This window comes from Mus pahari, chromosome 6 (genome assembly GCF_900095145.1).
Source record: "Mus pahari chromosome 6, PAHARI_EIJ_v1.1, whole genome shotgun sequence".
Lineage (NCBI taxonomy): Eukaryota > Metazoa > Chordata > Mammalia > Rodentia > Muridae > Mus > Mus pahari.
In genome coordinates this window covers 6602788-6618591 of record NC_034595.1, presented here as the reverse complement: position 1 = coordinate 6618591, position 15804 = coordinate 6602788, and the positions used below count along the sequence as shown (strand labels likewise).

The window sequence follows — 15804 nt, the reverse complement described above, 5'->3', positions numbered from 1 at the left end:
AAGCCTCTGAGTGGCTATTCGGGAACTGGGACATGGTGGGAAAGTCCATGGATATACAATATTAGGAAAATAAAAAAGGCATTCCCCAAATCTGATACTAAGTGCTGTGAACGTGCAAGTTGTGTAATCTCTCTTCAGTTTCCTCAGGAACAGAACCCTGATAGAGATTACCTTATTGAGTTATGTGAGGACTAAATAAGAAAATACATATAAACAAGAAGTGTGTGGGCAGGCAGTGGTGGCACACGCCTTTAATCCCAGCACTTGGGAGGCAGAGGCAGGTGGATTTCTGAGTTTGAGGCCAGCCTGGTCTACAGAGTGAGTTCCAGGACAGCCAGGGCTATACAGAGAAAACCTGTCTTGAAAACAAACAAACAAACAAAAAAGAAGTGTTTGGCTTAAGTTATTAATGTTAGTTAACCCACCTATGTCACTATTTAACAACTTTGCTATATTGAAATAAAAACCGTAGTACTACAAAAATTTAGTATGTCTCACAGATATTTAATATGTGTACAAAAACATTAAGAGCAAAACTATATAAAAATACAAAGACAAAGGAAAATAAAACAGAAATGCATACAAGGAAATAATTTATAGACAAAAGAAATCACACTAAATAGTCACTTATAAGCTTGTTAAGACATTAATTCAATGCTATTTTATAACTGCCTAATACAAAATATTAACAGCTGGCATTGATTAGATTGTGATCAAATTAGAATACCATTATCAGTGACAGTGTAAATAAACAACTATTTTGACCAATAGTTTATAATCCCTTGGAAAACAAAACATTGTGTAGGTCCATTATCTGAGATTCATACTATGCATCAGTCGGTATTTTCAGCTTACTGCCTCTTCACTCCAGATGGAATAATTCCCAAAATGTTCCAGGGTACAAATTACTTAAGGTCTATATAACATCACAGATTATATATATAATGAAGGTTGAGAAATGCCCAACTCAGGGCCTGTATGACACAACAAAGAAAGTAGAACATCAAGGAACTAAAGGGTAAGTATCAGGAAGAAACATGGGGCCAAATCTGTAAAATCCAATCAGATCACATTAGAGCTCTGAGGATTACAAGCATGAGGTGCTGATGTGGAAATGTACGTAGAGACAGTAAGAGCTGCAGGATCTCGGGGTGTGCACTGGGCCCCTCCTGCTTTCTAAAGGAGTTCTACCTTTGACACGGACAAGCAGAAGGCACCAAGAATTTCATCAATCATGAAGCTTTGAGGTTTTCTGGTAGAAAAGGCAGACTTATTACATTCACCAGACTCTTATAAAACATACTTTTCAGTTAATCTGCTAGGTCCTACATTCACTAAAAGATTATTGATTAAATTACGAGAAGTCTGATAGAAATCTTAAAAAATATTACAGGACTTTAGATAGAATAATACAAGTGTAATACTGGGTAATAACACATTTCTTCCCAAGCTTCTACTAAAATACTCAAAGCTAAAAAACACTCAAATTTCAAGCTTGTGGAGATCAATTATTAAACATACATAAACATGATAGTCCAACATCGCTAAAGTGAAAAACTGTCTCCAGACCCATTTCCCATCCAAGGATCTGGCATGGTATCGCCACAGGACTGACCTCAAATAGCTCAGTGTATGCATAATTACTGTGTCCCCTTTATTGGTCCAGTGACTTTCTTTACAAATATCCTTTATCCAAATGATTTTATAAGCAAAAGAAAACTCAATACTGTACTTAGAAATTAAACTAGTTAAAAGCTGACTGCAATCACAACTACAATAATTGGACCATAAGCACACTACGTAAGAAAAGAGGAATCTGCTCTTTGAACAGTGCTAAAAAGAATTACATATGAAAATAACGTTAACATTATTATATAAACAACTTGGATCCCAAATTCTTGAAAGTTCACGAGTAAAAAAGTCAAGGCGAGAAGTCTGTACTCTGAACCTGCATGCAATCAGTTGGGTCCTTTTCCCCTAGACTTTGCTTCCTTCGGAATCTTCCCAGTTTGACTCTGTGTAAATCTGGCTACTGTAGAAACACCATCCACAAACTTGGTTTTGAAGAGAACGTTTGCATTGTTGAACATACCTTCTTTGAGGGATACCACAATAAACTTAAGGAAAGAGAAAAAAAAAAAAATTAAAGAAAATATTCTTAAAGAAGTTCACTCTCTAAAGAGGACTTAAGAATTGAATGGAGCACAAAAACAAAAAACTAATAACAGACCATGGGATGGGAAGGGGTGGTAGAGGCATAGGGAAAACAGCAAGGTAAATGGTAAACTGGTGGTGTGTGTGTCTGTGTAAATATAAATTTTCCCATCTAGACTGACAATGCTTCCCTCTCCTATAAGCTAAGGACTAACACACTAATAGTAGGCATATAAACATAAGAAGCTTCTGAGTTGATGTCAGGATTTTCCAAGTAACTGGTAAAACATAAAGGCCATTACTATTGCCTCTGGTTAGTATTGCTAAGGATACTATGAGCTTTGGACAAAGTATCTGCAGGATACTTGCTGATTGATTCTGACCTGAAAGCCTCTTTCCTGAGGCTTAGCTTTCATGGTATCAGAAGGTGCCATGCAAGTTTTCAAGGAGGGTAGTCAACCAATAACCCTACCCAGCATGGCGATGATAACCCTAAGGCACATACATCTTGGCAGTCATCAACAGCTCTCTAATTATATTTATAGCCCAAATCATGTCTGGTAAAGGAAACTTGGCCAACTACACAGGACTAATGAGGTCATGGATCTATATCTGTCACTTTACTAAACTATCGTAATTCCTATTTTACTCTAAATATTTACCCTTTTGATCACAGATGAATGTACCTCTCACTTCTTATCAAAGAAGCTTCTCTTAAAACCACAGTCGATCAAAATGTAGAGAACAAGTGATTTCATGGTGAACAGTACTAACACATTTGTAATGCAACTCCTGCATCTAAGGGCCAGGCAAAGTCAAAGAAGGGGTAGAAATATTCTAAGAGGCAGAGAAACAGAAATTCTGCTGAGGTTTTGTCTCCTAGAAATGTCCAAGAAGCTACACCCATGAAGTCTCAATGACATGGCTGCCTAAACAAGATACAAGTAAGGACAACAATAGACATGCTTATATAGAAGAGAGAGGTGTCATGGGAGCCCACTGCAGACAAAGAACTACAGGTAACTAAGGAAGAGCCTCCCCAATAGCTGGCTGTTCAACCAACACCAAGTGATGTGTGTGTGTGTGTGTGTGTGTGTAATATAAATTTTCCCATCTGGACTGACAATGCTTCCCTCTCCTAAGAGCCCTCACATACAGGTAACATTATGTGGACCAAACAAGTTATATTTATATACCTAGGAACATATGTTTGTGATGTGTGTCTAACAAAAGAGGCCATGAATTTTAGAGAGCAAGGTTGGGGGTTAAATGGGAGGAGAGTTAAGGGAAAAAAGAAAATGATGTAATTGTATTTTAATTAAAAAAAAAAAAAGATTTATCTGGAGGTCACTCTGTTCTCACCTTAAACACATGACACCAAGAAAACGTACATTCTCAAGTAACAACTGAAAACAGGTGTGGTACTATGTACCCAAGTGAATAGCAATGTTCTTTTATCTTAGAAGTTTCTTACTTTTACCTTCAGTGTTTCATTACTTAAGGCTATTATTTCCCAGTAACTGGCTGGCATTCCCTATTTTATTGCTAGCTCTAATCATTTAGTGAAATAATTTTCTTTGTGATAAATTTAATAATACCAAAGAAGATTGCAAGTTTCTACAGCTCTATCCCTGTCCAAACATCACCTTCATATAATTAGCAAAGTCACCACTAAAAGCTGCCTAATAAACATGTAATCTAGAAAGAATAGAATGAGTACAGATCCCAGAACTGTGTAACAGTTTTATTTAACCATATTTGGAAGCTATGGCTCTTACCATATTTGGAAGCTATGTCTCTTATAGCAATACAAAAAAACAAAAAAACAAAACAAAACAAAAAGAACCCTCAAACCTAAAACAAAAAACCCTCTTTTAGCTTTAAGGGATTTTTATTTTTCTCTATGTTTAGCCAAGTCATTTTGTGCAACATGTTTTTTGATGCCTTAAGTCTATTCTTGAAGCAGCTGTGTTTGCGTGGTAGTCTTGTGGCAAATAGCTAAAGAAGATAATTTTATCATCATTAAATCAATTTTAAGTTGTACTCCTTATCGTGCTAGAACCAATGTGTTAATGTCCGATTCTTTCCTTCAAGGGAGATTGATCCCTCTTTTGATGATTTACATAGCACTGAGCTACATCACCAATCGCAAATATCTAACTTAATGATGATTACTAATAAAGTCTTAGTTTCCTAAAACAAACAAAACCCTATTTTACTTCTATTGAGGGAGCTTTTGGAGTGGTCCTTACTTGAGAATGTGTGAAATGAGTCCGCAGCATCTGTCCAATATTCTGGGTATGAGAAAGATCCAAGGCCGCATCCACTTCATCCAAGATATAAATTGGAGCAGGTTTGAAGAGGAGCATGGACAATATTAGTGAGAGAGCCACTAGAGACCTAGGAAAATGTTGGAGGAAATGAAGCCATAAATATATACAAGACATTGGACCAAGAAAATAAAGCAAATTTGCAATGTCCTTAGCATAATAAATAGTGGACTCATCTTAAAGTCATAAAGATCCTAGGTTCTAAACTTCTCTTCACAAGTATATTATTTTCCTGCAACAACTTTAATATTCTCATTACAATTGGCATTTATACTAGAGATCAAGTTACCTTTTAAAAATAACTTTTTTATTTATATGTACTGGTGTTTTTTGTTTGTATACTGCATGCCTGCCTGCCTGTTGCCCTCACACGCCAGAAGAGGGTGTTATAACCCCTGCAGCTGGAGTTAGAGATGCTCGTGAGTCATCGTGTGGGTGCTGGCAATTAAATCTATGTCTTCTAGAAAAGCAGCCAGCACTCCTACCTCGGAGCTAGCTTTCCAGACAGCACCAGATCTCACTACTTTATAACAAGTGACATTTATCCCGACCTCAATTGCTCATTTAGAGCCTAGGTATCAGGTATGAGAGTGGCTATATATTTATTAAGAAAACAATATAAACTTAGGTACCCCCTTTAAAAAATTTTATTATACATGTACCTATACATATATACTATATACACTATCTACATGTGTGCTATACAGGCATTTATAGATAAATTACAGATATTTCTACTCAAAAGATGACAACTTCATAAAAAAAAACACAGGTATCAATTTTTTTTTATAATTTTCTGAGTTATGAATGTCTCTTGGCTTCTGTCAGAAAGTCTATTGGCTTCAATATGAATATTTCTCTTAGACACAGAATTCTAGGTTGACTCATTCAGTACATTCTAAATGTTCTGAACCTTCCAGCTGGCAGTTTGGGATACGAAGTCTAAAGTCTCCAATCATTCTTACCTCTGCTACATTTGTTTGTTTGTTTTTTGCTGGCTTCCTCTGAAAGTTTTCTAATATACACATAGTTTTCCAGTAATCTTATAAGTCTTGCTGTGTGTGTCTCTGAGCTTATCTTGTCAATAGCTCAAATGATTGTCTCTACAGAATTCATCATAGAATAATATATGCCATTATTTCTTTTAAGTAGTTCTGTTTCCTATTTTCCTCTGATTTTGGAACACCAATTTCATATGTGTCAAAGATTTTTTTTTTCCTCTTCCTCAGTTAAGTAGAGTGGAGATATGACTGGTATAACAAGTTAATTCTTCATTTTATGGTGTCTAATTCATTAATCTTGTGAACTTTGTATTTTACTTATGCTTTATCTCTACATTTTTCACTTCATTATTTTTTAAAGGGTTTTATCTGTTAGCATTTTTTTTTCAATATAATTCTTGAAAAATAGTTACTCTAAATTTCACACTTATTAATCTCACTGGGTCAGTTTCTTTTAAAGAATAATTCTTCTCTAGGTCAACACACTTAAAGTTGTCTCTTGCAAACTTATGAACATTATTATTTTAAAGTCGGTTTTGCTGTGTAACCCAGACTGAGCTCATAGTTGTATACCAAGATAGACTCAAATTTGTGGGAGTCTTTCTTCCTTTACCCTTGGAGTCCTGAGAATACAGAAGTCAACCATCCCACCCAGTCTCTTGTAATTCTTATTAATTGTACACTATTTTTAGTGTGTATTTTGTTATCTTTTTTAAGGAGGTAGGTAGTGGATTTTTGTGATAAAACTGATGTCAGGCCCACTGTTCAGTTTTCTAGGGTTTGTCTAAAACTGCGATCATTCACTTTAGGAACACGCAGACCTAAGGTTAACTCCTCTGCTCCGTCCTCAAACTACAGTTCATGTGTCCTTCATGCACTGAGGCTATTACATTCTAGTGGTTAACCCTTCCTAACTGTTACGAGAGAAACCTGGCTACACACAGGTCTGACATTTCCATTTTTCCTTTCAGGTACTCAGGGCCCTACATGGCTTGCTTGATTTTAAACGATTAACAAGTTGTTTTGCCTAGACTTCGTTTAGTTATCTGGCTTGGTTTTTTTGTTTGTAAACATTCAACTACATTCAACTCTTAGCTATGGTGGTTACTGTCTGCCAATTGCACCAAATATTTTAACCAAATCTGTAGTCCCATAATTGGGCTTCAGAAATTCCTCCTAGGTAGCCAACCAAATTAAAACTGAAACAGAATTACAGAGTAAATAAAATGATGAAATATAATAACCATGAGAAATTTTAAGTTGTAAGGGGATTACGTACCTCTGACCACCACTAAGCTCAGTTAGGTTTTCTTTCCACGTATTTCCTAAGGCAACCTTGAACTCCAGACCATCTAAAACTGTCTGCCCTTCTGGTGGTGCAAGCATAGCATTGGCACCAGGCAAAAGGGTAGAAAAAATAGAGCCAAAGTCTTTGTTCACCTAGATTAAAAAAATCATGTTACAGCATCAGAATATTTTCCAATTGTTAGGATATCTACATGCAACTCAATAGATCCACTGTGCTGTTGGGAAGAGAAGGTCTGGGGAAGCCATCTGACCTGTCACGGCAGGTGCAAACGGGGTGATTCAATGCATATACATATACACCTGATCAGCATCTAGCCATCTGTCTTATGAATATGACCAATAACTTTTAGAGTCCAGAGGACAAATATGAGTATACCACAGAGAAACCAGCATGGCCCCTTGTCAAATGCGTGTCTTCTAGGATTTAACAGCCATGTTCTCTAGGGAAATCTTCAGATTCAGGCAGGGGCAGACACACAAAATATACCAAGTAAATATATTAAAAAATCTCCTAGATTTTCAAGCAGTATTTCTGAATATGGACATAACTAAGGAACACATTTTACCTTAAGAGAAGCCAATACCAATAGCTTCTATTAAGTTTTGAACACATTAAAAGTTAGTATTCAAAATTGAGAAAATGAAGAATGATGGCTGCCATGTTGAATATTCAGTAAACATCAGCAGCACTACAAAAACCATGGAAATTAGGAAAGTGCAAAGTCAACTTGCAAAATCTGGGAACCATAGGGGGGGGGGGCGCTGTTCTATGACCCAGTATTAACTTTATATGCTTTATAGGAATACCCGAGTCAAGTTTCTGTATACGAGAAGATTGAGCTATAATTTTCTGCTTTCTTGAGTGTGTGGGAATCTTTCACAGGATTTGATATTATGGTTTGGCAGCATTTCATCCTTTTGATTTTATAGAATAATTTAAGAAGCACTGGTATTAGTTCTTTAAAGATTTGGTGGATTCAGCAGTGATTCCATCTGGTCATGGAATTATTCTAGATATTATGCAAGTAATTATAGTCTATAAGTATCTTAAAGATGCAGCTTAAGACTAGCAGTGTTCCTGAATATGAACTAGAGAACATAGTATCTCAGCCAAAAAGCTATATTTATATGATCTCACCCAAAAAGCTATATATGCTAATATTAATAGCTTCTCACACAGTAGGCTACAGTTGGCTATGGAGAGAGGCATGATGACTTGGATGCTGAATATTAGACAGATATTAGTTTCACTGAGGAATCTTGAGAATTAGGAAAGAGCAAAATGCAGTCAACAACTGTTAAGCAATACTTTATTATTTCTTCAGTTCTATTCTTGTTATATATTTGGTTGTTCATCTTATCTGGTTTAATTTTGGTAGGTATCGTGGTTTGAATGAGAATAGATCCCATAGGCTCATACATTAGGTCCTCAGCTGGACTGTTTGGAAGGGATAAGGAGGTATGGCCTTGTTGGAGAAGTTATGTTACTGGAGGTTGGCTCTGAGGTTTTAAAAGCCCTTACATACCAGGCTGAGTTCCTCTGCTTCCTACCCGCATCTCAGGATATAAGCTTTCAGCTACTTCTCTACTGCCAGGACTGCCTGGGTACCACTGTGCTTCCTACCAGGGTGAGCATGAACCCTCTGAAACTGTAAGCCCCGACAGAATACTTCCTGTTATAAAGTGGCGTGTGTTTCTTCACAACAGAACTAAGGTCGTCAGTATGATTCTAGAAGTCCATTTTAGTTTTCTAATTTAGAATATATTTTATTAAAATAGGCACCGATGATTTTCTGAATCAAAAATCTATCAAGACAAAGCTAGACATCAAACCTTCCAAGAGAAAAAAAAAAAGAAATCTTTTCTGAGGTAAAACAGACTACAGGATTTGTCAGCACCCAAATGGTCCTACTTTAGGTTCTCCACTAAAGGGACACTGAATACAATACAGAAAACAAACACAAAAGTTACAACACAGAAGACCAGATGCAAATAATATTTAAATAAGAGGGTAACTTGCAAGTCACCATCGTCATTATACTAAAACTGACTATACCAAACCTGTATTTTGGCATGGTAGTATATTGAGATATATAGATTTGGAGTATAGAAATGTTTTGGAAATGTTAAGAAAAACAATGGATAGTAAAACTGAGTCCTTAGAAGATTCTTATTTCTAACTCTGTCAAAGTGCAATGTGCTGCTTTTAGTGTTAAGCAGTTGTGAAGGGTGTCGTCTCAAAAAGGAAAGAGATCAGATGATATTCCCTTTGAAAGTAACAGTCATGATAGACAACAATGACACCAACTTATCTACATCTTGTAGTAAAGTCAAAAAGACAAAGCGCATTTAAATGTCTACAAGGCTTTAACTCAGGCTGCGAACATGGGCCCCATTCAAGCCACACAGACCTGCTTTTACAGTGTAAACCTACTGATGTGATCCTTCATTCTTGCCTTGGGATTACATTTTTGGATTCAAGTACCTTTTGCCAAGCAATATTTAGGGCCTGATTTTTCTTCTGGTCAAGATCTTCTATAGTTGCAAGGATTTTGGATTTGTCATTTTCTACAATTCTTTTCTTCTTCATCAAATCATTATACTGAAAGAAAAATGGGACAATTTATTTATAAAATACAAAATTTCTTCCTCATTCAACAGTTAGCCATAAAGAAGTTTCATCCTATTTTCTAGGAAGATACAATGTATCAGAACTATAATACAAAACTAATACAAAAGAAAAAGTATGAGAAAAGTAAACATACTTCTCCTGTATCAACATACAGGAAAATTCAACTACCAAAACCAAGAATTTGTTCAGTACTAAAAATATTTAGGTTATACTAATAGTCCTTTTCTTCCTAGCATTTGAGGCAACCTGAAAAATATCAAATGAAAGCATTAAGTACAAGTTGGTCAGTTCTTTCAGTGCCACAAATAATTTAATTCTTTACAGTGATGTATATACCCCATATTTTGAATTAGTATCAATTCCATACATATCTTATTAATTCTCTAATACAAATACAAAATGAATTTTGCTGAATTAAAAGAAAAGCATAAAGCATAAATACAGTTCCTGAGAATGCTCTTTCCCTGTGAGATTCTCAAGAGTAGGGAGTCTTTCTTATACTACTTCATCTCAGGTTCATCACTACTTGACACTAAATTCTCATCCTAAACTGCAAAGTTTTGCCACAACAGAAGAGATGGATTCACTATCAAGTAACTGAGAGTATTAAAACCAAGAAAATGCTGCTAGATTTATAGAGTAGTAAAACTGTGCGTAACACCCATTTAGCAGTTTTAGTCTTTACTTATACAATGATTTTAGTACATACTACAGGCAGAACTCAGACCTTACCAAGGGTACAAGGAATGAGTATACAGATCAGCAGCAAACTAGATTCACAAGGCATCTCAAAGAGTAAGCAGTTTGCATAAGAATGTCCCTATAAGTTAATATGTTTGAACACTTAGTCACCACCACGGGATAGAAATATCTGAAAGTATTAAAAGGTGTGGCCTTGTTGAAGAAAGTGGATCACTGTGGGTGGGCTCTGAGATTGCAAAAGCCCAGGTGGTGACCAGAGTCTCTCTCTTGCTGTCTCCACAGAGCAGGATCTAACTCTTAGCTACTGCTTCAGAACCTGTCTGCATGATGCCATGCTGCCATCATGAAAATGAACCTCTGAAACTGTAAGCAACGCCAGTTAAATACTTTCTCTTATAAAAACTGTCTTGGTCACGATGTCTCATCCCAGAAAGACAAACATGTTTCAGCAGGAAACAAAAATCATGGATACAAGACAGCATAAAGGGAACTGATGTACCAAAAGAGCAAAATAACAAGGAAGAAATGAAAAAAAATGGAGGAACTGGCAAACAAAAATAGACAGAAAGATCCTACTACATTAGGCAAAAGAGGCCATCTACCATCACAGATGCTACACTGTTCTACTATGGCCGACAGTGCTAGGACGCAGACTCACCCGCTCTTCAGCTTCTGTCAGCACATTCATAGCTCTCATGTTGACATTTCTCCCTAGTTTCTCTTTTACTTCCTGTAACTTCTGAAGTCTCTGGCCAGCTTCTTTGGGGTTGTTTGTTTTGAAATCGTAGGCACTATTAGGTTGGCCAAAGAGGTGTTTCTCAGCATTAATCCAGTCATATTCATTCAACATTTTGGATACCTGGCCACATATGCAAAAGAAAAAAATTATATTTAAATCAATTTTCAAACCAGCTTCCTAAAGGTTTACTATTTTGAAAACAAATTATTTCAGAGGAAACAAATCATAATGACACAGAAAAAGGAAGGGTAGGTGGCGTGTGCCTCTGTATAAATGATGACGAACCCTTTTCTGGGGACTGGGGACTGAAGAAGCAGAACAGAGAACCCTCCCACCAAGCATTAGCAAGGATGAGTGGAAACAAAGTTTTTACAAAGTCAAATTGAGTGTCCTTTGTTCTAAAACACTCTGCTGTGAGAAATGCTTTGGTTTGGTTTTGCTATTCTAATTTTGGAATATTTACAAATATACAATGAATATCTCAATATCTCAGAAAATCCAAAGTCAAAACAGAAAATTCACAAGAAATATGAAGATGATTTTACATGACATTTTTCCTGTGTCTTTCCTTTTGCTCTGACCTGGTATAGTCGACAGGTATTGATTTTTCTCCATATTGCATGTTGGCACACAAAATGCTTTACATTTTGAAGCACTTAAGATTTCCAGATTGAAGATGCCTCATTTGTATATTTAAAACATCTCTATTAAAATTAAGTCACATGAGGCTCATTTGGTCAGATTTTACCTAATTCAATCTATTACTTCAAAAAGTAATTTGTGTGTAGCTAAAATTCCTTAGAAATAGTCACAATATTTGATGAAGTCATGAAAACCTAACTACATAATTTTCTCAGAATTATAATCTAAGAAAAAAAAGTGCTGAATGTTGACTATCCCTACTTCCACCTCTTCTGGCAAGGTAAAATGTAACTTTTTCATTACTACAAGCACTTCAAATTTGGAATTATAATCCTTCATGGTTTTCCTCTAAAACTGTGAGATTCACTCTTGTAATCCTTATTAAATTTATTTACTTCAACTGTGTGGTAGCTGTAAAATACTAAGTAAACTTTCAACCACGGTCGGCTTCTGAGATGACTAGTCAGGTCTCTAGGGCACTGGACGGATATGGTACTTATCCCTGGATCTACAGTACAGTGTCTAATATAATAATTTTTTACAAAGGCAACCATATACTCCTTAAAATACTTATACTATGACACAGCAAAGGAAGATACTTTAAGTGCGATTAAAAACTGGGATAATTTTGAAATAACTGCATTGCTCAAAATCTGCTCAAAATCTTATTGGATACCTGAAAAAGCAGTATCTTTTAAAACGGACACACACACACACACACACACACAATTTGTGAGTTCTTCAAATTCAACTTGTGATAAGAGAACATATATTATTATTACTAATAATGTTTTATCAGTAAGTATGGATAAGAATACCAATCCCATTGGGTACCACTAAATATTACAGAAATACATCCTATAGAGAGGAATAAATGTCTACAAGTAAATTTAAAAACAAACCATCTGGGCTATGGCTGAAAATGACTGTTAGTGACAGGCAGTTAGCACAGCTGGAAGCTCAAGTATTCCTTAGGCTAGACTTCTGCCATATGCAGCAAGTTTCCTATTGAACAGTTACTAGAATTGTTCAAGAGCTCAGAAACAAAAGCCTGATTTTCCAGCTTGTAAAACTCAACATAACCATACCTTTGCAGCAGCATCATCCGCTTCCCGCTTATGTTTGCTTATGCTGTGGTCTAACTCCTTAATTTTAAGCTGAGACTCATTGTTTTGCAAATTGTGTTTTGCCACTTCTGCACATTTATCTTTAATTATGTTGTCCTGGGCTGTTATTATTTGCTTTTGCTTCATCAGCTCATCTTGAGCTTTATTTACTGATTCCTAAAATAACAACAAAAAGAAAAACTAATGAATATAAGTAAGATAATAAGAAAGTATTTTAATTCTGCTCCAAGTATGTCTGACAGACTTTTGGAAAACATGTCAATATGACTACATGTAATGGCTGTATAACCCTTCACATTTTAAACACAGAGTAAAATAAGTCAGATCACCATTAAAAGAATCAACATGATATACAATCCATGCTATAAACAAGACTTTTGATTACATGTAATATGGGGGATGAATGCCTGAGAGGAGGACTACAAACGCTGACCTGTCATGTCTCTCAGTTTAAAAAGTACAGTTCTGGGAAGTTAACTAGTAAGAAGATAAACTGAAAGATGTCCAAAGAACAAGAAGAAAGGCAAAAATAAGGACTCAAGATAAGATACTGTGACCAAGGAAGTTTCTCTTCTACAAATGTAAGGCGATAAGAATATGACCTCTGGCCAGGCAATGGTGGTGCATGCCTTTAATCCCAGCACTTGGGGAGGCAGAGGCAGGTGGATTTCTGACTTCGAGGCCAGCCTGGTCTACATTGTTAGTTCCAGGACAGCCAGGGCTACATAGAGAAACCCTTTCTCAGAAAAAAAGGAGTATGACCTCTGGTAACAGAATGTCACAGCATTTGATTTGAGTACAGGGGTCAAAAGAAAAATGAAGAGAGAACCATACTTTTTGTTGAAACCAACAGACTTGGTGCAAAGAAAGATTTCTTATCCTGACTTTCAGGGCCACCTGTTCCACCTAAGTGGAGAGGCTACCTAACTTTCAAAGGACTAATTACAGGTGTGGTTTCCTCTGCTCCCAGAGTGTCCCTGTAGTGAAGATAAAAATCACAAACTCACAGGGCAAAATTTACATGAGACAAAAGGAGAAAAACCCTAGCTCATCTTACACTTACATTGGGGGGAGGGGGGAACTAAGACAAAGCCAAGTTAAGTACAATAATCTACCAAGACACTAAGAAATGACTTCCTTAAGCAAGCATTAATAATAATTTAGATGGGGGAGGGGTGCATTTGGGAAATAACATAATTCCAAGCAGCAATGTTCCACACCTAGGATTGTTACATGTGCTCAGAGTGATTTAAATACTTTATAATGCCTAGCTGTGTTCATTAATGGTCTGTGCAAGGAAAAAAATTCAAGACTCATCTTAAAATCTAAAGCTTTTAAAACCCTTTGGGAAAAAAAATGAAAGAGTAAAATTGATCCATTAAAGGGGAACTTCTCCAGTCTCATCAACTCTAAGTACATGCGACAGAGGCACGCTTATGAAGACCATGCTGAGACTGAAAAGGAGCGCTGCAGACATAGCTGCCAGTGTTTTCTGCATTGGGAGAAAATACACATGAGCCCTATCACTTCAGACTGAGCAGAAATGGAGTTTTAATCTTGTTTGTCTCAAGCCAATTAGTTAGTAGGAAGTTAATTTCTTTCCTTAGCTCCCAGGGAGTGTGCTTATCCGCTCTATCAGCAAAAGGAAATAATTTGTAAGGTAAAGCTTGACTGAACAACCTTTAAAAACTACCTCATCTATCTTACAGTTTCCTATTAAAAGAAAAATAACATGATGTTGATAGAGCATAGTATAAAACACAGGAAGAAATTGAGATGAAAAAAAATATCAAAATAAAGGAAACCAGAACAACAAAAATTAAAATTTACCTTGGAGGCAAGAAAGGAAAATTGAACAGAAACTGTGCAAAACATCTAATCAACATGAACTATGAAGTTGAGACAAATTATAAATTCTTAGAGAAGTAGTAGTTAAAAATTGCTATTCTGCTAATGTAGAATGTAATAATGTGTTAGTAAAATGGAATGTAATCAGAAATAATGTCAAGAGTGAAGCAAATACTCTCTAAAATACCATAGGTTACATGAGGAAGCAATCATTCTCACGGAAACCATTGATGGACATCTCCAGTGACTAACTCTCCTGGGACAGGGGGAGGATACAGGGAGCCTATGGGGGTGACTCAAGCTGAGATTCCTACCAGAAGGGGTATATAAACTGAAGTGGCCATCTCTTGTAGGCAGGTAGGACTTCCAGAGGGAGGGAGGGAGACATCAACCCACCCAAAAAACTTTAAACCCAAAATCTGTCTTGCCTACAAGATGTGCAGGGATAAAGACAGAGCAGAAGACTATGGGAACAGCCAACCACTGACTGCCGAAACACAAGACCCAGCCCATGTGAGAGTGAATCTGATACAATTAATGATATTCTGCTGTTGGCAGTCAGGAACTGTCTCCTGGGAGGTTTCATCCAGCAGCAGATGGAGGCAGATGCAGATACCCACCGCCAAACATCAGGAGGAACTTGGGGAATCTTGTGGAAGAATCAGGGATACAAATGAACGGGAAGACCTACAGAGTCAATTAAACTAGGACCATGGGGGCTTACAGAGTCTAGACCATTAATCAGGGAGCATGGACCTAGACCCCTTACATATTTGTGGCAAACTTGCTACTTGGTCTTCATATCGGTCCCCTAACAAGTCAAGCGGGGTCTGACTCAGTCTCTGTTCCCTGTTGCCATCGGATCCCCTACCTGAACTGCCTGGTTGGGCCTCAGAGGGAGAGGATGTGTCTAGTCCTGTTGGGACTAGATGTTTCAGGGTGGGTGGTACAAGGGGGAGCCCCTTCTCTGAAGAGAAGGGGAGGGAGTATTGGGGGAAGTGATTTGTAAGGGTAGGACTGGGAAGAGAGGAGGGAGGGTGCTATAATTGGGATGCAAAATGAAAAATAAGATAAAAATGTAAAAAAGCAATCATTCTCAAGGTAAAAGATAACAGGAAACAAGAAGTACAAGGTAATTGTGTGGATACTTCATTCCTCCTTAGAATAAGGAACAAAATACCCATGAAAGGATATAGGTACAGACACAAAATTTAGAGCTAAGATGAAAGGAAGGACTATCCAGAGACTACCCCATCCGGGAATCCATCCCATCGTCAGCCACCAAACCCAGATACTAATGCACATGACAGCAAGATTCTGC

General features: G+C 36.9%; 1 protein-coding gene across 1 annotated transcript in view; it reads right to left on the bottom strand.

The window, feature by feature from the left end:
• Window positions 1–628: 628 nt before the first annotated feature.
• Window positions 629–15804, bottom strand: part of Smc2 (structural maintenance of chromosomes 2) — a 46195-nt gene continuing 31019 nt past the window's right edge. The window contains exons 20-25 of the mRNA XM_021199908.2: window positions 12597–12791; window positions 10786–10986; window positions 9279–9395; window positions 6765–6925; window positions 4407–4554; window positions 629–2117 (exon numbers count right to left, since the gene is read on the bottom strand). Coding sequence (XP_021055567.1) covers window positions 1959–2117; window positions 4407–4554; window positions 6765–6925; window positions 9279–9395; window positions 10786–10986; window positions 12597–12791 — 981 coding nt within the window. The 3' untranslated portion in view covers window positions 629–1958. The remainder of the gene's footprint in view (window positions 2118–4406; window positions 4555–6764; window positions 6926–9278; window positions 9396–10785; window positions 10987–12596; window positions 12792–15804) is intronic.